This window comes from Chanos chanos, chromosome 4 (assembly GCF_902362185.1).
Source record: "Chanos chanos chromosome 4, fChaCha1.1, whole genome shotgun sequence".
Taxonomy (NCBI): Eukaryota; Metazoa; Chordata; class Actinopteri; order Gonorynchiformes; family Chanidae; genus Chanos; species Chanos chanos.
In genome coordinates, this window is record NC_044498.1 from 23,763,706 (window position 1) to 23,786,746 (window position 23,041).

Here is a 23,041-nt window from a genome sequence, read left to right on the forward strand (position 1 = left end):
TCTACTGCCAGCGCCTGCTGTCATCATAAATGTGTCACAAGGTTGGTGGTATTACCCAAATGTGAAACGCTGGTTCCACAACTTTTGCATATTTCAGTGCTTTTATCAGGTTGTCCTACCTTTCCCTCATAAAAAAAAACCTGAAGTCTTTCCAAACTTTAGATGTCAAGATAGGCGGCGCATTGAATATTATATCTATATCTGACATTTTTAGAGAAGCTTGATGGTAGGTTGTTTAGGCCATAAGAGGTTGTTGAAGGTTATTGAGAAGTTTGGCAATGCTTTGTCTTAAAAATACAGTGGCTCAGTTAGTCCTAAATTTGACTTGTGTGAAATGTTTGGATATGTCTGCTACAATAATTAATTTTTTTTAAAATAATTCAATTGTTTATGTTTTTTCCCCTCTTTTGAACCAGATTTAGAAGTTTGTCTTGGTGCTGCAATATCCTAAGCATTTTAATTGAATCACTGACATGAGTTGGCTATTTCTTTTACCTGATATGTACGAATTTATGCCTGCTTCATGCATTAGCAAGTCACTGCAGAGAGGATTTATCAAGTTGAATACTTTTCTATTTTATTACAAAATGTCATTCGCAGCAGTTATAAATAACCATGGACACTCTAGAAAATGTTCTGATATAACTCTTGGCAATGTAATTTCTCTCACAACAGTTTCATGTTTGGCAGTAGGCAACAATCAACCACAAAATTAATCTCTAATGAAGTTATGTGTAAATATTTAATCTATTTTTTTTTCCCTCTAGGTGGAAAGTTGTGGTGGGCAGATGATGTGTTGGCTCAGTTGGGGATAGTGAACAAGAAGGATGGGAAAAACTTGGTGGTTTTACGGAACAAGACCACAGGAGTGGTCCACATGAAGGTTTACGACAAAGATCGTCAAAGAGGTAGTTAAAGAGTGCTCTGTCTTAAGCAATGACATGTAACTTCCAAATGAGAGTCACACATTTTGAAATGTGTACTGTTTGGGTAACTGTCAAGAAATTCCTTTAAGATGATAGTTAGCTTCTCTCTTATTCATAAGTGCAGTATTAAAAATACTTGTTTTATTGGAATACATAAATGAAAAATACACTAGACACGAGTGCTTTACATGAGTAGAAATATGCTCAAAAAATATGTTAACCTTTCACACCTTCAGAAAACGCTCAAAGCCTTGAAGTATCAAGTATAAACATTTTCTCCCCAAACTTGCATCCAGGGATCGATTAAGATGCACTCCCATCTAAGAGGTAAATTCGTCGGAGAGTACCAGTCAGACAGTGATTTGAGAAGGCCACAGTGTAAGGTTAAATACCAGACAGGATCTTTCCTCAATGTGAGCCATTGACAGGAACATCCATAATAATGACAGCTCCATTAGTGATATTACAGAGGATCTCCTAAACGCTCCATTAGTACAAAATATGGCAATTAAGGACTCTTTAAGGTAAATCTTTCTACGAGCCTCTCAAAGTTCTTCAGACCAATTAGCCAGTCCATTCATCTCTCTGACACCGGCCTCATGGGAGTGAGACACTCTCTCATTACTGCTCCTCAAATGAGCTAACTGGGCAGTGTCTGACGGGAGGCCAGGGAGCAAAGACACAGCACTGTCTGCTAGCTTTTTTCTGTGTGTGCATGTGTGTGTGTGTGTGTGTGTGTGTGTCTTATATGTAAGTTTCACTACTGAACGTGATTTGGGGAAAAAAAAAAAAGTTGGCGTTTCCCCAGTACATCTGTTCATGATGTTCGGGCTAAACTAGACTGACCACAGAATGTCTTTTTCCCCCTTTATTTATTTATTTATTTCTAAACCACAGTATGGCAGTTTGATGGATGTCAAAACTACTGTATGTTGGCTAAAACAAAATTCACGTTTCTTCCCTCAGGTCAGAACCCTTGTCAGGTTGGTAACGGAGGATGCTCTCAGCTCTGCTTCCCGACCTCAGAGAGCACACGCACCTGCTCCTGCACTGTGGGTTACAGTCTCCGCGTGGACCGACTGACATGTGAAGGTAAAGGAGGCTGACCTCAGTTACACACACACGAGCGCACATGCATGCACTTTCTTTTCCAGGGGACAGGGAAGTTCCACCACAGTTAAAATACACACAAGCTCTGTGTGAGTGTGTGTGTGTGTGTGTGTGTGTGCGTGTGTGTGTGTGCAAGCTTTCTCTTCCAGGAGACAAGGAAATTCCAATACAGTTTCATAGACACATGCACACGCCCCTTTTTCCAGCATGCAGGGACATTCCACTACTATAACACACACACACACACACACACACACACACACACACAAAAACCACACAAACTTTCTCTTCCAGTTGAGAGGGAACAACCACTGCACTAACAATGCAAATCAGTTCAAACTAATTTGCCTAATGCGTTTTTACAAAATCACTACAGCAATAATCCAAATTAGAGTCATTTCATTTGTGCTGTGCATTTTGTAAAGTGATTGTCTCCATTTTCTGGATTAATATAATGTTGAGACAGCTGAGAAAAAAATGCGGTGTTTATATCTTTGTTCATTTGCTTGTTTGTGAAGGTGTGGCATCATTCCTAATGTATTCAGTGCATGAAGGAATCAGAGGAGTGTCTTTGGAGCCGAACGAAGTCTCGGATGCCATAATGCCCGTGATGGGCACAGTGCTGGCTGTGGGTGTGGACTTCCATGCTGGTAGGGCTCTCGGGTGTAATATGACATCCTTCAAATATAGTAATGCTATTAAAAAACAAAACAAGACAGAAAATCGTTAGGATTTTTTCTTTCCTTTTTTCATTTTTGAATTTTTTTTTCTTTTTTTTTTTTGAGTTTTGCTCATGAGAAATCACTTAGAAACAATGAGAAGAAACACTGACTTTTTGTCGGAGCTGTGTTTCTGCATTGCGAAATCAAAAGCATGTAATTGTTTTTAAGTGAGTGAAAAATCTTGAAATAACTCAAATATGAAATTATCTCTGGCAAAGTATTCGTTGTGTTGTATGCAATCAGAAGAAATGTGCAGATCCTTGATATACTGAAAATAACTGTTATTTTGAAGTGCATTTACATGTGTTTCACAAAATAAGACAAAGAGGCAATGACTCAAAAATCACAGGGCTTAGAAATGGGGACAGTTTAACGTGACTTTCCTGGAGATACATTGAGAACATCAGGGATGCACGGAGAGTTACGATGTGTCAGATTATGTGGTAATGTGTGAGAAATGCACTGCGTATTGGTGAGGCAGCTAGGGTCTGTTCCAGACATCAGACACAACCTGGAATATGACCAGAAATTTTTCTGTCTGATGACCCTTATCACCAGATAAGCAAGGCGCACAAGTTGGGTTTGTTGCATTCTCTCCAATTATATGGTGAGCAAGGCCTGGAAAGTGTAGGCCTTTGTCAAAGGAATGACACTGAATGGTTACCAAAGAGGGGGCAAAGCATGAAACTCTACATAATGGCTGAATGATGCATGGCATTGAAAGGAGAGTGCTGGAGAATCCATTCATGATCACATTTCTCTCTCTCTCTCTCTCTCTCTCTCTCTCTCTCACTCCATCTTTGCCAAAGTTTATTATTAAATACCTCACAGGAACCTGAAGTCTGTCTCTCTTTCTTTTTTCTGTGTAGGGCTCTTTGATTGATTTTACTTAGTTGTAATTGTTTGGTGACTTATTACACCTCTATAATTATGTTACAATGCTATAACAAGTGGTGTATTAACTGAAAAGGGTGTTTGGTGTGTGGAATAACATTGTCTTCATATTGTTTCTGTAGGAAATGATACGGTGTACTGGACAGACATGGGCACAAACAGAATCTCCCGTGCTAGCCGTGATCAGACATGGAGAGAGGACATTATCACCAGTGGAATTGGTCGAGTGGAGGGAATAGCTGTGGACTGGATTGCTGGTACATTACTTGCACGTTTTCATCTCGGTCATTTTGTCTGTCTTCAGCAGGCTTAACCGAAAGCTTCCCGTTGCATTACATTATTGCTTGTTATAAGCATTCATAGCTATGATGTCTTGTAATGTACAGCAACATGTTGTAACCTTCATTGGATTAAGAAAAAGAAAGAATCTCGTCTTTTCTCTAGTTGGTACCAGATCACTGAGAATCCTTTGTAGAACACAATCAAGAACTCAGCTTGCAGTGCTTCATGACTTATTGTCTTATTTACACTGTGCACAGCCTGGTCTCAAGGGAAGCATCTGTTTTGGAAATATTTTAGATGTTGTTGCATTTACTGTTTCTCTGGTGGTCCAGGTTCTTTGTTGCTTTTCACCCATAGGTAACATTTACTGGACGGATCATGGCTTTAACTTGATTGAGGTGGCGCGGCTTAACGGTGCCTACCGCGCTGTGGTGGTTTCAGAGGGACTTGACCAACCCAGGTCTATCGCACTGCATCCAGTTCGAGGGTGTGTACCATGTTTTATTTGTATCGACCCTTAAAACGGCACTCTTGATTCATTATTTACCGACGCCTTTCAGGCTTGCTTAGAGTGTCTTAGGATGGCGTGGTACACAGACACTAAAAATGGATGAAAGCTCTCTCATCTTCTAGTCCCCTGACTCCCAGGGTTTTCCTTTGAATTAAAATCTCCAAAGACTGTTTCAAATGGAAAGTGAATGTGTTTTAGGGAAAAGCAAGTCCCTTAGATGACGTTTTTTTTTTTTTTTTTAAGGTTTCTTGACTTCAGATAAACGGCAGACAGGATTATGTAAAAAAAAAAAAAAAAAAAACCCTCACAAATCCCAGGCTAAGCCCCCACATTAAGAAGACAGGCTATAGAATCAGCCCACACACAATAAGAACTGTGTGTAATTGCTGAGTACTTGAGTATGGTGACTTCATCTCCAACATAATGACAACTTATTTTAAACAAATAACAGTTTCTCAGAGCAGGTACAAAGGCACTGGGATCATCCGAACACTGCTTAAAAAAAAAAAGAAGCCATTCTTCTTTAGCTGAAGACTCACAAGTCCATATAGCAACATTACGCATTGCCCCTATATTGTCTGGTCTTATCATATTGTCATTGTATACATATTTTAATGTACTGAGCTGGATGGCCATGTTAACTATGTGTCCAGGAATGAATCAGTATTTCTAAATTAAGGAGGGATATTATTCGTTATCTCTACAGTGGTGAAATTGAAATTGCTTTGCTGTCTCAATCTTTTCTCCTTTTTTTATTGCCAGGCATAGATCAATATTCCCTTGTCAAATTAAGAGAATGAATTATCCCTCTTATTTTAGCTCTTTCAAAGACTGGAGAGAGGAGTATAATTTGTAATTCCTTTTCGATTGTGTCACATCCTGCATTCTTACACTTAGAAATCTTAATTTATCAAACTGAAAGCCCTTCAATTTGGTAAATGTAAGAGCGATGTCAGAGGACGATCCTCTGTGTTTTAAAATCATACAGATAGTTTTTCAAAAATCCTCTGTTCCCATTCAGCCACAGAATATTAAAGGTCTGTTTCATAAAGACACATCCATGCAATGTAATATGAGAATACAAAGACAAGTGTCATACAGTTTATGACTGCTTCAATGCCTTTAGGCTAAGCACAGTATAACAGGTTACCATTGTGGTGAGGTGAAAATATCAGCATTTCATATCATACCTTTTTTTTTTTTTTTGTCACCCTGTACTGAACTTTTGTCTCCTATACAGGTTCATGTTGTGGACAGAATGGGGCCAGAACCCCAGGATTAGTCGGGCCTGCATGGATGGCTCTGACTGGACCGTACTCGTCAACTCTGAAATAACTTGGCCAAATGGACTCTCTGTAGACTATGAGGTGAGTTCTGCTTTAAAACTGCTCACACAGCAGTCTGTGGGTCATCTGATCTCAGCTCAAACTTCGGGGGTTCCTAAACCCCCACCCTCTGTATATAAGTTTTTTTGTTTTTTTTTTAAAGTTAATCCAATGTTCTGATAAGAACTCCTGGATGAGGTTTGTTTTCATATCGTATTCCAGGAAAACAAATTATATTGGTGCGATGCTCGCACTGACAAAATCGAGCGGATCAACCTTGAGAGCGGCAAAGAGCGGGAGATTGTCGTGTCAGCGAGCCACGCGGATCTGTTTTCAGTGGCGGTCTTCGGGGCTTACCTCTACTGGTCTGACAGGTAATTTATTTTTCCATAAATGTTACAGGCTCCAGAAAAAGGGTGCTTGCTGAAGCCAGCTGCTTTACCCTGGTAGGATTAGCCACCTCCTCACAAGGTCACAGTGAGGGAGAGAGAGTACTTTGTCATTCACTGAGAAAAGACACAGTTCTAATGTAAATTACACAAGGCTCAATGTCATTGCAAGGGTGGGTTTCTTCACCTTCTGTCGGACCAGCTGTCTACTGTATTTTAATGAGTTCTTTGATTTTAATTAGTTGAGGGCCATTGATTAGCCTACGTCAAATTTCTTCCTCTCACTGTTCTCGTCTTGCTGGGATACAACAGGGCTCACGCCAATGGCTCCATCCGGAGGGCGCTGAAGAACGATGCCATGGAAACGGAGATGGTCAGGAGTGGGCTCGGGGTCAACCTGAAAGACGTGAAGGTCTTTAACAGAGTGCGGGAGAAAGGTTGAGGTTTCACTTAATGGCTTCGTTTATTCCTCTGTCACTAAACTGCTGCTTCTATAAACACAATCACACTCTCACAGGAGGTTTTAAAGTAGCTGCAGATAGTCATACGATGCAGTGAACTCACTTTAAAAGTACAAATTGTCCAAAATGTTTACAAAAAATATTTTTAAAAATCCCCAGAAGATGACTTTATTGTTTGAGCTCTTCCTCCTTTCAAACTTAAAAACCTTATTTCTCTCTGCTCTGAAAAATAAAATGACAAGAGAAAAAGTCACTTAGATTTTGAATACATTTCTAACTTGTCTGATATCACAAGTAAACATGTAAAGAACCCCCTGGACAGTCTGCAGACCTCACAGAGAGGTACAATGTAGTGACATTATGTATGCTGTGATCTGATAAGAATATGAGGAGATTAAACTTAATAAATAATGGGTAAACCATTAACGGACTGATTTCCCACCTCAACTCTTCCATAGGTACAAATCCCTGTGGCAGGAACAACGGAGGATGCCAGCAGTTGTGTTTTTATCTAGGTGGCGGGAGGAAGACTTGCGCCTGTGCCCACGGATACCTGGCTGAGGATGGGCTGAGGTGCCACCGGTATAATGGGTACCTGCTTTACTCAGAGCGAACCGTCCTCAGGAGTATTCATCTCTCTGACGAGAAGAATCTCAACTCGCCCATCAAACCGTACGAGAACCCGGCTTACTTCAAGAACATCATCGCTCTGGCCTTCGACCATCGCCAAGGGACCGTCGGCGCCAATCGGATCTTCTTCAGTGACGTTCACTTTGGGAATATACAAATGATCAATGATGACTGGACAGGACGACACATCATAGCTGAGAGTGAGTGATTTCAATTTTTTAATACAAGAGTACAAACTGAGTAAGTTCACTGAAAGAGGATGGTAATGCTAAAATGTATTTTTAGGTCTTTGTCAGTTTGCTGTTCTGTTCGTTGTGATTATAATTTCTGAGAATTTTTTAGTTTTTTTTTTTGTGGTTCTTTTGTTCTGGTGTTGCTAAAGCTGACATTGATTGTCTAAACACAAGAACATGAATACAGTCAAAACAAAAGGACACAGGAATATGCACATACTTCCAAGCTGCCGAGAACAGCACAAGAGCATCTCTCCATAACATATGTGTTTTTGCCCTGAACTGGCATACTGAGAATATTTGTGTCCTGTTGTTTTGACTGTCTGTATTCTTGTGTTTGTTTTGTCGTGTTGTGGCTTTTATCACACCACCCCTTGCTCTGTTTGTGCTTATTGCTTATTTTGTGAGGGAAGTAACCTACTGTTCAGTTTGTTTAGTTTTGTGTAGTAAAGATATCCAATCCATGTCGTGGTGTCATTGTCCATTTTTCCATAAAATAACTGAATGAGTGAAATCTTACAGATGTCTTTTTTTTAATGCTCAGTATACTTGCCTCTCTAATATGAGAAAGCTTTGCTGTGCATGTGAAGCCTCAGAGGACTGATGCTGAACCAGAGAGAAGCTGCGTGAGCCTGCTGTACAAATGGTGATTGAAAGGCTTAGACATGTTTTAATTGATCCCTGAAACAAAGTTAGCTCATGTCTTGTGTAATCAATAGGTTATTAACCTGTGTTTCAGACAGGGCTCCATCGTAATGTCAAACCCCATGAAAATAATCGAGAATATCCATCAGATGAGATTACGCCTGTCAAAAAGGACATGACCCAACTACACTGTTTTTGGTCCAGTTATTGTTGCGGCGCCTCTGTTTGCGTTATGAAGATCAGATACATGTTTATGGAATTGTATGGAATATTTTACTTTGACTTTGCTGCTGTGGAAGGAAAGACGTTTGCAGTTTTGTACAAAATTGGAAGCAAAAGTTGCTAATGTTTTGAAAAAAGTGACATTTTCTTTATGCTTTGGCCTAGAGATAAACTTTAATAGCATCAAACTTCACTAGATATCAGTTTAAATGACAGTTCTTAGGAAAATCAGATTAGCTTGCCTACTGGCTAATGTGAGTCATTGTGCTAAAAAGCTACTGACAGATTAAAAATTACTTTTATAGTCACAACCCCACAAAATCTCACAAATACTTGTGATTTTTGAAGCATGCCAGTTATGTTTTTTTTTTTTTGAGAGAGAGAGAGAGAGAGAGAGAGAGATTTCTCTCTGTTTGGTTTTATAAGTTACGACCAAGTCCAGGTGATAAATTCATTTGAGCCAGCAGACTGAATTGACTGGTTTTATGTGTGAAACAGAAGTGCAAGCAAAATCAAAGCGAAAAAACACACAACACATACATCAGTGTGTGTGAGTGAATGCTATTAGGAAAGTTTGAGATTTGTACTTTTTTCCTCTCAAACAGCAGTTGAAAGACTTTAATGACTACCCAATGGTTGTGCCAACGGTGTTGGATTCAGTTAAGACAGTGGGAATCCTTCATGTCTCTTCAGAAATGTTTGTTGCATGCGATTCATCGATTGCCCCAGTGATTCTGTCTCTCAGACCACAACAGATGAGACCAGTCAAAATTGTCGAGTAATTGTCCTTGTTTTTTTTTTTTTTTGTTTTTTTCTGAAAATAGCAGCGTCTGCATTTTCAAAGCTTCCAGCTACCAAGATTCACTGTCTGTCCATCAGAAAGAGCCATCTTGCTTCTAATCTCTCTCCCCTTTCATGTTTGCTTTCATCAGAGCCGACACTCTGACACAGTTCAACTGCCTCAGATGTTCTTTGTTTTATAAAGTTAGTGTCGTACTGCAGACAATGTACGGTGCGGGAGGTTGCAAGGAGAAACAGAGGGATGAATGAATGAATGAATGAATGAATGAATGAATGAATGCTTTAACAGATGAATGCATGACAATGAGCAGGGAAAGAGATGGAGAAAAGAGAGACTGGTGGGGGAAGAATGATAGCTGGTGATGAAGAAAGAGCGAGTCAATGAGTGTGTGAATAAAAGAAAGACAGATAAAGGGTCAGGGGGGTGGTTAGGAAGTAGGAGTAGGTGAAAGACTGAGTGAATGACAAAAGTGAGAGAGAGAAAGACAGAGAGAAAAAGTCTTTGGTGGGTGAGTGAGTAACCAGAGAGAGAGAGAGAGAGAGAGAGAGAGAGAGAGAGAGAGAGAGAGAGAATATTGACAATGGTTGGTACCCTCAGGGGGAAATCCATCTTCGTTAACAGCACTAAAAGCTGATGGATGGCACACCGTCACTGATCCAATGGCACCTCCACTGTAAATCAGACAGGAAATGTTTCCTGTGCCCTGTGTCTTCTCCATCACCCCTTGTCTCGCAGTCCCATTCCCTCATCACCGTTCATTAACGCTGCATTAAAGTTAGCAAACTTTCTGATCTGCCCTGCATTTCCAGCACTGTTTAACCTCTTCTGCTTTTCCCACTGTCATCGCAGCTGAGGCCTCTGGGCCGGTCATCATCAAAGTAACACAGTTAAAACCAAATACAGCCAAACATCTTTTAGAATCAGATACATCCAGTCTTCTGTGGAGAACAAGATTTTGTTCTCCCTAAACGTCAATGCTCTCATGCAGTCAAACCACAATAGATAAATAAGTAAATAACTAAAATCCAGTCTAGGTTCCTTCCAGAAGCCCTGTTTACAATAAATAATGTAATAATAGTTCAGTGTGGGATGGGTGTTCTCTGTCTTCCACTGTTGTTACGGGAGAGAAACCATATGTAAGATGTACCTTAGCCATGCACTGTATCTGGGTTTCAACAGATCATATATTTATGGATTCATTCAAGAGTAATCTTTGTGCTGATTAGGCTAAAATAATGAGATGGTGTGTGTGTGGGGGGGTGTTTCTAACTCTGAACAGGGATGGTGCTATGGGGAGCAAGTAAGGGCAAAAGAAAAGAGGAAAGAGAGGGCGAGACAGATGGATGGTCTTGCTGTCCAGTAACGTGCTTGTGGTTAAAAAAATCTGACAAACTCTAGCCTTTGGGATCAATGCCTAAATTGTAGTGACAGGCTTTATTAATTCTCCAGTCCATGATTCTTCAAATGTATGTACTTCAAAAGCAAATGCACTGGACATGCAATACAGGCTATGGTATATTTCACTAGTTTAAGGGATTATTATGAAATATATATTTTCTAAAACGTTTTTTTTTAATCTCCTTGGTGTGGCTGAAGAAGAGGGTTTGAGAACATGAATCATAACACTTTTCCCGAAAGGAGCAGTTAATTTTAAAGCTGAGTTTGATTTTTCTGTTAGCTGTCAGAGCTTGTGATATTCTAGCCAAACTCTGTTAATTGTACAACTTGTCAAGTTGTGGGAAAGAGGCATTTTGGTTGTTACTGTTATAGTCTTTTCTATGAAAAGTTCTTTTTTTATTACCTTCACTCTGTCATATAACATGACAAATAACAATTAGCATTCTCTAATAACACAAAATCCAGTTAGAAACTATTGAATTATATTATAACCAGATGAACTCACTGAGATCTGTTTGCATAAAAAGGATCCGACTATATAATGTGAGTCAGTACTTTTTTATTTCCTTATTTACATCAGATAGAATGTACTAGACACATCATGGTGATAGGGGCAGACAGACAGACAGAGAGAGAGAGCGAGAGAGAGAGGAGTGAGTTTGAGCTGAAATGAGTATGGTGTGATAATAGTTGTATTCATTTTGGCAGACAGTTCGACTGGATATTGAATGTTTCTAAGTCTGGCTGTCCTAAGGAAAGCTTGACTTTTAGTGTTACCCGTATCGACAGCCTGTCACGTTAGTCATTTTGTTGGCGAAAAGCTCAAGTTTTTAAAAATTCTTGGCATTGCAATAAATATGCACAGTGCGGTGGCAAGAGTGACATAACATAGCTGTGACACTGTTTGTGATATTTAAAATAAACCTAATTACACAGGTTTATTCCCACGTTAAGATGTGTTTTAATGGCCCTAGTGTTTTATATTCTGAGTTAGACTCTTGTTTTGTCCTCCCTCTTGTAGATGTGGGATCAGTTGAAGGTTTGGCATACCACAGAGCCTGGGACACCCTTTACTGGACCAGTTCTACCACCTCCACCATCACCAGACACACTCTGGACCAATCACGTCGCTCCGCCTTTACCCGAGACGCCGTGGTAACCATGTCTGAGGAGGACCATCCGCATGTACTTGCCCTAGATGAGTGCCAAAAGTAAGGACTGTTTTTTCCTTTGCTTTTTATTAATTCATTGGACTTTTCACCTTGTTTTTCTTTTCCCCTTTTATCTGTGCCATATTGAAATGATATATGGATAAAATGAAAGCAAATATAAATTCAGCTTATTACTTTCAACAGAGTGTTGCCGACGAAAAGTATGTGAAATGAAAGTGTAGGTCTGTGTGTGTTTGTGAGAGAGAGAGAGACAGTAAGAGAGAGAGAGAGAGAGAGGAATGTTAGGTGCTTGAAAATGTTAACCAGCTTCTCTATCCAGTCCAGTGCTTTTCAGTGGTAACTTATTTTCAAAATTTTTATTCATAGAATCATGAGATGACACACAGAAATTATTATCTAAATCTGTTCCCAACTGGCCCCTTGTCATCTTCTTTCGGTTTCTCCAAGAGTCTGTTTAATGTGACCCGTGTTGGAGTGTTATAATGGATGTCTTTCCAAAGGTTAGGTAAATGGGAGCTGTCTTCTAATTACAGTTGAGTACTAGGACACCGAAGCACCTACAGAGTGTCAGTTTCACTTCAGTGAGTTCGTTTCTCAAAACAGACACAGCAGTTGCACTCAGAGTACACTGACCTTTCGTGTGGATGAGTCATTATGCGAATGGAAATGGACTGTATGCTGACCAGTGCTACAGCACCTCTGTCGATCATTTTCCTGCCTCCTGTGTTAGAAGCTGCTAATTAAGTGGTATTTGACGTGTAACCTCTACTCTTCTGTGGTTTATAATTGGATGTTTTTGTATGACACTGCTTTTCTGATACATACTTTGACGCAGTGGATATGCAGCTTTCTGGTCAATGTCATCAATTATTTTATTTAATGAGTATTTATTTTCAATGACCTTCTAATTTGGAGCATGTACCTTGTGTCTTGGTATATTATCATTCACCCAAAAAATGATCATGATAAATTTTGTAGGGTTGTTGAGAGAGTGACACAGAGAGACAAAGTGTGAGAGAGACAGTGTGAGAGTGTGAGAGAGACAGAGTGAGAAATAGCGTGCAAAACCACAGGACCTTCAAAACCTTTAGCCAGTTTATGAGAAAATGAAGAAAATATTTTGTTAATTAGGCAGTATTTCCTTCACTATTCTGTCCTCACCACATGCCATCTCACACAATTGGTAAAATCTCACGGCATCCTGTTAGAGTCTGCACGCTGCGACCGTTAAGTGGACAGCACAGCACCCACCCTAGTGAGAGAGAGAGAGAGAGAGAGAGAGAGAGAGAGAGAGAGAGTGCAAGAAGAGCAGCAGTGTGCTTAGCTGTGACACTGTTAATCGACAATCCACACGTGCCCAACCGCACTCCTAATGTGCTGTTAGCAACACAACACTTGGGTGGTCCTAGCTCTAAACTCAGTGCTTTTGCAGAGAACCTTCCAGAACATTAGAGACAGAGAGCGCTTAGCCTTCTGGAGTATTTTGCGATCACATCTAAGTTTAAGATCCTGACTCTACATAAATAAGTTCTGCAGCCATTTAATTTTGCAAGTAGTAATGGAAGAAAAAAGAAGATAATTGATAAATTAATACTTATTGCCTCTTTTTCAAAACAATGATAATTACGGTGTCTTTTTATATGAATAGAAATAGAGAAATGAGATTCTCACATCTTTCTGTTGAAACTGGATTGACTGAGGCTAAATTGACCAATAACATCTTGATTTTCACACCCATATATCTCTCACAACAGTATCCTCTAAGAAACCAGTCTTAGCTACAGTTAACATAGTAAATAATTGATTTCTTATAGAATTCTACACTCTGTAATAAGTGCATGCATCTCTCCTTTACACTTTCTCTTTCACAGTTTTATACTTTTGTATACTAATGGATTTTTCTTTCTTTCCTCAACAGTCTCATGTTCTGGACTAATTGGAATGAACAGTATCCAAGTATCATGAGGTCAACACTAACAGGAAATAACATCCAAGTCATTGTTAGCACAGATGTTGTTACACCTAATGGACTCACTATTGACCACAGAGCCGAGAAGCTTTATTTCTCTGATGGCAGTGTGGGGAAAATCGAGCGCTGTGATTATGATGGTTCACACAGATATGTGAGTAGAACACGACTTTGTATTTCCTATAATTGAATACCAAGGCTATTAATGCATTAGGCCTAAGAGTTAAATTGATTGGGCTGTTCATGGGCAGAATTATATTAGTTCTTATATTAGTTTTTGTTAATGCTCTCACAACTTTGTTTCCTTAATTTTTCCAGAGAAAATGCTTGAGATAATATCAGATGAAAGTGAAATTCTTCACAAGCTCCTTTGTGTGCACTGGAGACAGTATTTCCTAATCATAACCATTAACAAGTCTGAGAAATGGTATTGTCAAAAGGTCTGGCTAACCTAACATTGTAAAACAACTTGCTTTCGAGTACAGTTGTCTTTTGGGTCCAAGCAAACTTAACTTTTATATCAGACCAAGTAGGTAACTTTGGGTAACTTGATTTTTTTCACACACCTCCATTCATGCCAACTAACCAGGAGAGCTGTACTCAGCCAATTTTCAGAGAATATGTCTGAGTAACATTAATGTAATTCCCTCACAGAACAGCAGTAAAAAAGACTAGACACTTTTGTCAGTTTCAGGGGTAATAGGGTGTGTAATATTCATCTTCAGAGAGTATGGGGAACTTTAATGGTCTTTCCAGTGTCTTTGGACACTATTCTGTGGCTATAGTTTGGTGACCAACATCCAAGCAACCAATTAAATAGCCCACCTGCCAACCAATTAAATAACGCAACAGCTGACCAATTAAAAGGTGTAAATGAAGTTTAGCGGGTGGGACTAAGTCATTTGGTGTCCTGTCATGGGTAGTGCTGCCCTGCTCATTGGTCAATAAGGCAGACGTAGAGCAAAGGGGGAGAGAGAGAAAGAGAGAAAGAAAGAAAGAAAGAAAGAAAGAAAGAAAGACCATTACACTCCAGACAGACCACTCCACAGGCAGCTTTGTCATGAGAGTGTATTAGCGACAGTGTCTTGCTGTGTTTGTTGAAATTGGGCCAGATTCGGCTCAGCATGCTCATTGCCTTTATATAAGGAAACTGAAAGGTCCACCACACCAAGGACTCAGACCTGAAGACAACGTGTGGTTTTGTGTTGGGGGATGGGGGATGGGGGGGGGGGGGGTCCAAGACCAGATTGAATGCTACCTTGTCATTTAATCTGACAGGGATATGACGTCAACCGTAAGAGCATCTGATTACCATGCGGTGCACGTGGGACATCTGTGTCATGTTTGTGGGTTTACAGCTAATCAGGAAGGTGTTTCTAGCTTAAGAAACCGTGGTGTTGCTAGTCTCATGCCCCACCCTGTGACAGTGCTGAAATGGGAAAACACCTTGCTTGGCTCCTTGCCTCCTGTCAGCTTCCTAATCCCCTGTGCTGAACTTATCCGACTAACAGACACGGACTAACGTGCGTCTGAAATGAAGAAGTAATGGTGACAGGAGTCGGCTAGCAGAGGAGTGTTTGATATGTTGTCATACTAGATTAAAGTTCACTGCTCCAGATAGATGAAGTTTTAATGCCATGAACAACCAGCTGACATTCAGGAGTGTGGTCCCCAGGGAAGGTAAACTGGTCTGTAGTGAAGAACACTAAGGAGTAGACACCACATAGAGTGAGTTAGAAACGTGCCCAATAAAAAAAGAGAGAAAGAAAACAAATAGCCCTACAGGATCATAAGGGTAATGTCTTTTGCATAAATGACTGATTTTATTTCCAAATAACTTTATTATTTTACTGTTATTGTTATCAGTAGGTTGACATTTCATTTTCTCTCTGTATGCATCAGTAAGAGCAGACCACCTGACATTTTACATAGTATAAATATCTCAAAATAAGTTTTTTGTATTTAACAACTTATCTGCTTAGATTGGTTCAGATAAAGATATGTTTATAAACAACCCCAATCTTTCCTTTCATTCACACCTGATTAAACCTATGATCATCTGTGTGAAAAAGATGTAATTTTCCGAAATATTTTTTTTTTCATTCAAGGATTTTTAACACTCATTTAGGTCTTTCTATTAGCTTTCCATTTTTTTTCATTCGTCATTATCCACCCATTCTTCTCCTCATCACCCCTGCATCTCTGTAGTCGTGCAGACGGTCCTTCTTCCATTATGGTTTGTGCATGGCTCTCTCGCTCTCTTTTTTTTTTTTTTTTTGGGGGGGTGGTGTCTGAGGTGTTTCTCAGAGCTAACGTTCCCTCTGAATGTCTTTGATGCATTCCAATGACAATGCCATTTACACTCTGTGGGAACTGGGTTACTGCTTTAAAACCACTGCGATAATGGAGTGGCACCTCACTACGCTGTCCCAGTGCTTTTTACTGTCATGCATCATACATATTGACCAATCACAGTGAATAATACAAAAACCTGACAGTGACACTGGCAGAATATGTAGTTGTACACTGTCAAATGTTTTTGTGTTTGTGTGTTTTCAAAATGCCTCAGAGCTTAGTCTCGGATTGTCCTGTTTGTTAGGTTTTTCTACATGATCATTACACCATTTTGTTGAATGTTCTTACAGTGAATCAAATTAAGACCTCAATGCTTTACCCATACCTGAGTACATGTTCACACTACCATTTTTTTCATTCTCTTGTTCTTTCATTTCTAGGTCATTGTCAAGTCAGGTCCCGGAACATTCTTCGGCTTGGCAATTTATGGCGATTTCATCTTCTGGTCTGATTGGGTGCGGAGGGCAGTTATGCGCTCCAATAAGTTCACAGGAGGGGACGTGAAAGTGCTTCGATCAGACATTCCACACCAGCCAATGGGAATTGTTGCCATTGCTAACACCACCAACAGCTGTAAGAGATTTTGTTTCAAATAAAGCTATTAGGGAGAGAGAGAAAGAGAGAGAGAGAGAATGAATAGAACTGTTATTGCTTTATATTGTAAAGATTTTGCCCAGACCTGCAAGTACTCGGACATACTTGCCACTTTTTAGCTGTAATATACAGAGATAATTGTATCACCAACACCGCTAATTCAAGAAACTCTGTATAAAGCATCTCAGGCTTTGCCTTGTATTCATACTGAATGAAGAAACAAGAAACAGAGGCTTTAATCTTGGTCTGATTAGATGCTCTTTTGTCAGTGACATATGGAGAGTAAAACTTTCCCTCAGCTTCTTTCAGCTGCCTCTCCCATGCTTAGGGTCACATCGCCCCCTTGTTCCCATGGTTACTATTGACACCTAAACTGCCATAGAAACGGTAATGTAGAGCACCAGTGAGAATTCTGAAAGAAAGTACCTAATGTTAGTCGTTTTGAGGGTCATGTTCAATCTAAATGCTGTCGGTGAAATTGCAGTCCTAACACAGGGACACCAAAAGATGTAGGTGTGATAGGATTAATAAATCAGTCTCATAAAATTTATTAACCATTAATTTGGGTGTTCAATATTTTATTAATTAAACAACCAAGATCAATGGATAAGCTAGCTGTAACACTGTGCTACAGTCTTAGAGAGTATTGAAGTACTAATGTATTACAATTACACTACTAAATCCATAACACTCATGAACAACCAAGTTGGTGAAGGTAATTGGGAGTGCTTTGATGGCAGAGGTTGGCATTCAATGAATACTGTGGCAGAAACAGACAGGACAACAGTTTATTTCAATGATACTATTTATTAACACAATCACTACTACTTGGCAAACTGATACTGATGTGGTACAATCAATAATCAGCAGCAAATAGAATGATCAAAGGGTAAATGGTAACAAAATGGTAATGAGTCTATGTACAGGTATTCAGTGTAGGACTGAATGAGTGTTAGACCAGAGATGAGTGAGTGTGTGTGTGTGTGTGTGTGTGTGAGAGAGAGAGAGAGAGAGAGAGAGAGAGAGCGCGTGCGTGTATGTGGGCGTGTGCCCAGCTGCGCACTGAAGAGAGAGGGAGGAGTTCTTTAGAGAGAAGCTGTGCGCATGTGCACAGGAGAGAGGAGGAGGAGCGAGGGAGTGAAACTGCGCGCAGGCGCACAGCTAGGAATAGGCGCGGTGGAGGAGTGTCGTGTGTGAGCGTTCTTGCTCCGCCCCAACGAAGAGGGGGGATGGGTAGCAAGAGCGCGTGCACGGGAGAGGGACAAAGGATCAAGATTTAGTCTTGACTAGGCCCTAAACCCACAGTTCAACCTTAAGCTACGCCCGAAATCCCAATGTTGAGGTGTGTGTGGTGCAGCGAAGAGAGTTAGAGATATGAAAGAGAGAGAACGCATGCACGGTCTATCTAATAAGGATACTGCACAATAGAACAGCTACACATACGGTCTAAGACCGAATCAAAGTGAATCACAATGCAGATATTTAAACCACGAATGAATTCAAATAAAACACTTTCCTCACTTCTCTAAACACAAATAAAACTAACACTGCCCAGATGCCAGCCTTACTTGGGATCGCTCTTGCTTGGCGATCGGAGGTGGGTCTCCTGTTGTCCGGTGAACAGCGCGTAGCACAGGTCCAGAGAAAAGTTCCTTTCCTTGTCACTTGAAGATCTTCGGGGCTCGGTGGCTCGTACGATGATCTTGAAGGGTTCTTGGTTTAGTTAATCGACGTTTAAAGAAATAAAAAGGGATCCGGTCGCCTTTTCTTCCGTCGAATACTGTGCGTTACAGTGTAACTAGCCGGTAGAAGTTAAAGTTGCAACTGCGCAAGAGAAAGTAAATTAAACTTCGGTTGTACAAATGTCTCGCTTCGTTATTACTTTGTCATTTTCTTCGGCAGAGAAAAGAGACACCCGCTGCTAGCGAGCTGCTGCTAGAGAGAGCCGCTGCTAGGGAGTTGCAGAATTGCAGAGCTGGAAAGAAGAAAGAATTTGGAATTTTTTTGCAATTTTCGCGGTTTTATGGCGAAAATTGCGTCATCACTGTATGGTAGCTGCTTCATTGCTGTATCCAATACCGTTACAGTGAAACCTGAGAAGATGGGTACAGATTACCCATGCGGTCAAGCAGGGAATTATGGGTAATATGGTTTACGGGCATGACGACCCCTACAATGCATTTTGATAGAGGACTGAGCACTGAATGCCATTCAGCATGCCATCATGCCATACTGCAAGAATGGAAGTTCCAGCACAGTTTGATTGAGGACCGTTTGGAGGTTTTTTTTTTTTTTTTTTTTTTTTTTTTAACTTCCCTTTCAAGGTTATCTGGGAATGCTTTCTAAGAGAGGCAGGCAGGTGGCCATGGCTATAAATGGTTAATTTATCATAAAACACAGTCCCCAACAAATTGGTACCCCAAGGTTGTGAGAAGATTCAGAGACTTCCCGATTGCCATTATGATAATCCACACAACTCTACGTAGTATCTTGAGTGGAGCATCACTTGTTCTAAGGTCAGTTTCTATTGTACAGAGAAATTACATTCTTGTTTCCCCCATTTTCTTTGGAAAGGCCTTTTTATGTCACTTATGCAATTTTCTAACAGTTGTAGGTTCATAGAAACATCTTGAAATATTACAAATCAAAAATAAAAGAAAATTCTGCTCAGTTTTTTGGAGAACGTTGTCACATTTCATGATAGTTGTTGAAATAATCTTTTTAAATGTTTAGTACTGACTTCACAAATTCATTTGCTCAATGCTAAGGGGAAAGCACTGAATGGGGCAAACTCCTCATTAGCTGGGTGCTAACTGGAGCCCTGCTGTGTTAGAGGTCCTTATCAGGAGGCTTATTCTTTTTCATAAAGAGGTACTAATGGTCATTCAGTGTTTTAATAACAGATAAAGAAAATCAGACTGATTAATCTAAATAATTAAACTAGTTATTAGGACCAGAAAAACATGTAGCTATATCGGTAGTTTACTTGTGTGACACGTAATTTAGATATGTGACCACTGTAAGACTCGTGTTACTCAAGTTCTGAACATAAAAGTGCAAGACAGTGTTTGAGTCTGTAAGGGTGACAGTATGAAATACATATTTGTTTCATCCTTAAAACATTTGCTGTGGTGGTTCACATGGTACTTTTAGTTGTGTAATTAGGCTAGAATAGTTTCATAATCACTTCCACATGATAGACTACTAACACTAGGTATTTTTGGAGTCATAGGCTGTATGTGGTTGGAACTAACAGCTTCTTAATTATTCTCCCCTTTCACTCTCATTAGGCCTAATATTTTCTTTGATGATTAGTGTGTCACAACATGTAATCAAGTGTTTTAGGAAAAAAAGCCCGGCATTAACATTTTATGAGTGATACGATATGACATGACATCTGCTGATTTTGCAGATTTGGGCCGACTGCTATTAACTGATAATGGTTAAGATAACTGGTCAGAATGTGCATTCCTAGGATAACAGTGTGGCACCACTGTGGTCTCAATTCTGCATCACATTACAAAACCAAGCCTGTTCTGACTCATGTCAAATAATCAGTGTTTTGTTCATGCAAAAGGATTAATTAATGCTTTTCACTCGATAGTTACCCTTACAGAAATAAATTGATTAAGACTGCTGCAGCTGCCATAGATCATGGCTCTGGTTTTATTGATCTGAGATCAGTTGATCTGTACAAACGGTCCTTTTTAAGTTGATATAACAGCTACTCTTTCTTTGCTTTTGATGGTCAGTCGCTTGCTGGAAAAGCAATTTCCCGTCCTAACTTCTGTATGTCATGGTGTGATTTGGTCTCTTTGAGAGGGGTTGAATCTCTGTGGCCATCATTGCTCTACCTGTAGCAGGCTGCTCATTTCATTTAGGGGTATAAACTGGAATACGAACACACACAAACACACACACGCACGCACACACACACACACACACACACACACACACCATTAATGTGCATATGTAAGCGCACCACACATATAACTGCTCACAAGATAACAACTGCTAAAATCGGCATTTTCATTTTGTCATAAAAGTCAAAGTGTTTCTCTCTCAGTATGTTCTCACATTTAGCTGAGAAAATATGCTGGTAGCTGGAAGAATTCAGATTTTTTGGGATGTTTTTAGGATTTTATTGTAATATTAGATGGATGCATCATTTTAAAACAAGGCTTCCTCTAAAAGTGTCCTTTAAAGGAAGTGTATTTTTCCTCCTTTTAATTAATGACCAACTAAACTCGGACACTGAAGAGTCACATGAAAGACGTATCTTCACAATGCTTCAGCACTGTGTTGCCGTGGCAATTGTGTTTGGCCCTGGGCAGTGATGTGAATCTGCGCCATTTGTGTAAGGGAATTCTCTCTCCCTTCCCCACTCATGCTTGGCAGGCACTCTGGTGCGGGGTGGACACGGGGCACAGCTCGGCTCTCTATGCCACCGTCCATGCCAAACACAGTTCACCGTGCCGCCCGTCGCGGAGCGGAGGAACACGCCTCCTACACTCCACACAACTGGCACATACTTGAAACCTGTGCAGCTCCCTGCTCTGTAGTCAGCAGGCATGCAGTGTGTGTGTGTATGTGTGTGTGCGCGTTTGTGTGTGTGTGTGTGTCTGTGTGTGTGTGTGTGTGTGTATGTGTGTGTGTGTGTGTGTGTGTGTAACAAAAGCTATTAAGTTTATAGAGATATGAGGACAGATCCTCTGAGAGAGAGGTATATTAAGTAACCAGATGCCGCTTCAGTAAAACCATATTGCAGTTTATGACACTGGAGATTTTTACATTTTGCACACCTTAGACACCCTGCCCATTCAAGATTGCAATTTCACAAACAATCTTAAATGGGAAGAGTGTCTTATTTTACAAACACCACTTTACTTTTACATTGCATAGTTGCTGGCATAATTTATGCTATTAACAAAGTAGCGACTGTGGAGCTTCACATTTTAGTAAACAGTGAGGTTATGCAGAGGAGAATTTTGATTGAACACTGAAAACAACGTTAGTGATCAATCAAGAAGAGTCACAGGTATTCAGCATTCTGTTTTTTTAATAGGGGGTAGAGATTGTCTCTCTCTGGATGTTGAATGTTGTCTTCTGTTCTTTTCCAGGCGAGTTATCTCCCTGCAGGGTTAGCAACGGAGGATGCCATGACCTTTGTCTTCTGACCCCACAGGGTGTGGTAAACTGCAGCTGTCGAGGAGAGAGGATTTTACTGGATGATAACAGATGTGTATGTAAGTCCTGTTCACATTCTCCCAATCGGGATCGAAAGATTTTGATCATTCATTTGAACTCAAGACATTCAGAAAATTAGAAGTTTCATGCTTTGATGTCTTTGACACGTTGTCCTAAAACTACTACCATCTTGGAAGTTTTTTGTCGGTTTTGCTCAGAGAAGTTGTCCTCTCTCTAAAGATCATACACTGAAGGTCAATAATTCATTTAGTTTTTCTGTGTTATTGTCAGGAAACGTTCACATGAAATATTTAACAATTTTTAGTTGAATTAAAAAAATCTGTGTCGACTCATAAGACAAGAATCTAAGTCCGGGATCTGCTTGGCCAGTCGTCATAATGGGAAAATTTGTTTCTATTTTTTAATCCATTATTTATCCTCCATGCTGTGTTGAGGGCTATGGAAACAGAGGGACCATGCTGCTCTCCTTGTGTAGCTTGAGTTTAAATGTCTTATGGCTTAAGGGCACCATCACAGAAGCTACAGGGATAACAGGAGTTAGTGCCACGGAGTTAAAGGTTCTAATTTCTAAGCATCCCATTTCCTAAATGTCTTGTCTGGGATTCAAACCAACAACCCTCTGGTTTTTAGTATGAGGGTCTAACCCACCCACTGTTTGCTTGTTCTTTTAATCAGAATTGCCTTGTTTTAGATACAGACATATTTTCTTAGCAAATGAATTCATTCTATCTTGTCTGACTTGAACAGAGCTAAGGCTTGGTTTCATGAGATGCTCCTCTTGAGATATGAAGAGGTTATATTAATACATTGAAGTACTCTAGAAGTTAAACTTCCTGATTGGATTATTGCTAAATTATTAAACTAGTCAAGTGTAAGCATCCCATCTATGTATGCAGTGCTGTTGAGGTTGAGAAGAGGAACAGAACTGGAAAAGATGTATACCAGCTCTCACCAGCAGGATCCAGACACAGCTGATCAGGGAGCCCGGCTTGGAAACCTAATTACATTATGTTCTTTCTGCAGCTCAAAACTCTTCTTGTAACATTCATACGGAGTTTGAGTGTGGCAATGGAGAATGTATCAACTATCAGCTGACATGCGACGGCGTAGCTCACTGCAAAGACAAGTCGGACGAGAAAATGCAATACTGCGGTAAGAATTTGGCTTCCCTCACCACAGTGCTTGTTTGTTCT

The 23,041-nt window shown here is 40.1% G+C and overlaps 1 protein-coding gene across 1 annotated transcript in view; it reads left to right on the top strand.

The window, feature by feature from the left end:
- Positions 1 to 23,041, top strand: part of lrp1ba (low density lipoprotein receptor-related protein 1Ba) — a 168,709-nt gene that overhangs the window by 78,561 nt on the left and 67,107 nt on the right. Inside the window, exons 34-47 of the mRNA XM_030772190.1 lie at positions 768 to 908; positions 1,893 to 2,018; positions 2,555 to 2,686; positions 3,775 to 3,909; positions 4,292 to 4,421; positions 5,686 to 5,812; positions 5,993 to 6,144; positions 6,472 to 6,596; positions 7,079 to 7,450; positions 11,572 to 11,761; positions 13,641 to 13,845; positions 16,427 to 16,619; positions 21,761 to 21,886; positions 22,872 to 23,000. Of these exons, the coding sequence (XP_030628050.1) occupies positions 768 to 908; positions 1,893 to 2,018; positions 2,555 to 2,686; positions 3,775 to 3,909; positions 4,292 to 4,421; positions 5,686 to 5,812; positions 5,993 to 6,144; positions 6,472 to 6,596; positions 7,079 to 7,450; positions 11,572 to 11,761; positions 13,641 to 13,845; positions 16,427 to 16,619; positions 21,761 to 21,886; positions 22,872 to 23,000 (2,283 nt within the window). The remainder of the gene's footprint in view (positions 1 to 767; positions 909 to 1,892; positions 2,019 to 2,554; positions 2,687 to 3,774; positions 3,910 to 4,291; positions 4,422 to 5,685; positions 5,813 to 5,992; positions 6,145 to 6,471; positions 6,597 to 7,078; positions 7,451 to 11,571; positions 11,762 to 13,640; positions 13,846 to 16,426; positions 16,620 to 21,760; positions 21,887 to 22,871; positions 23,001 to 23,041) is intronic.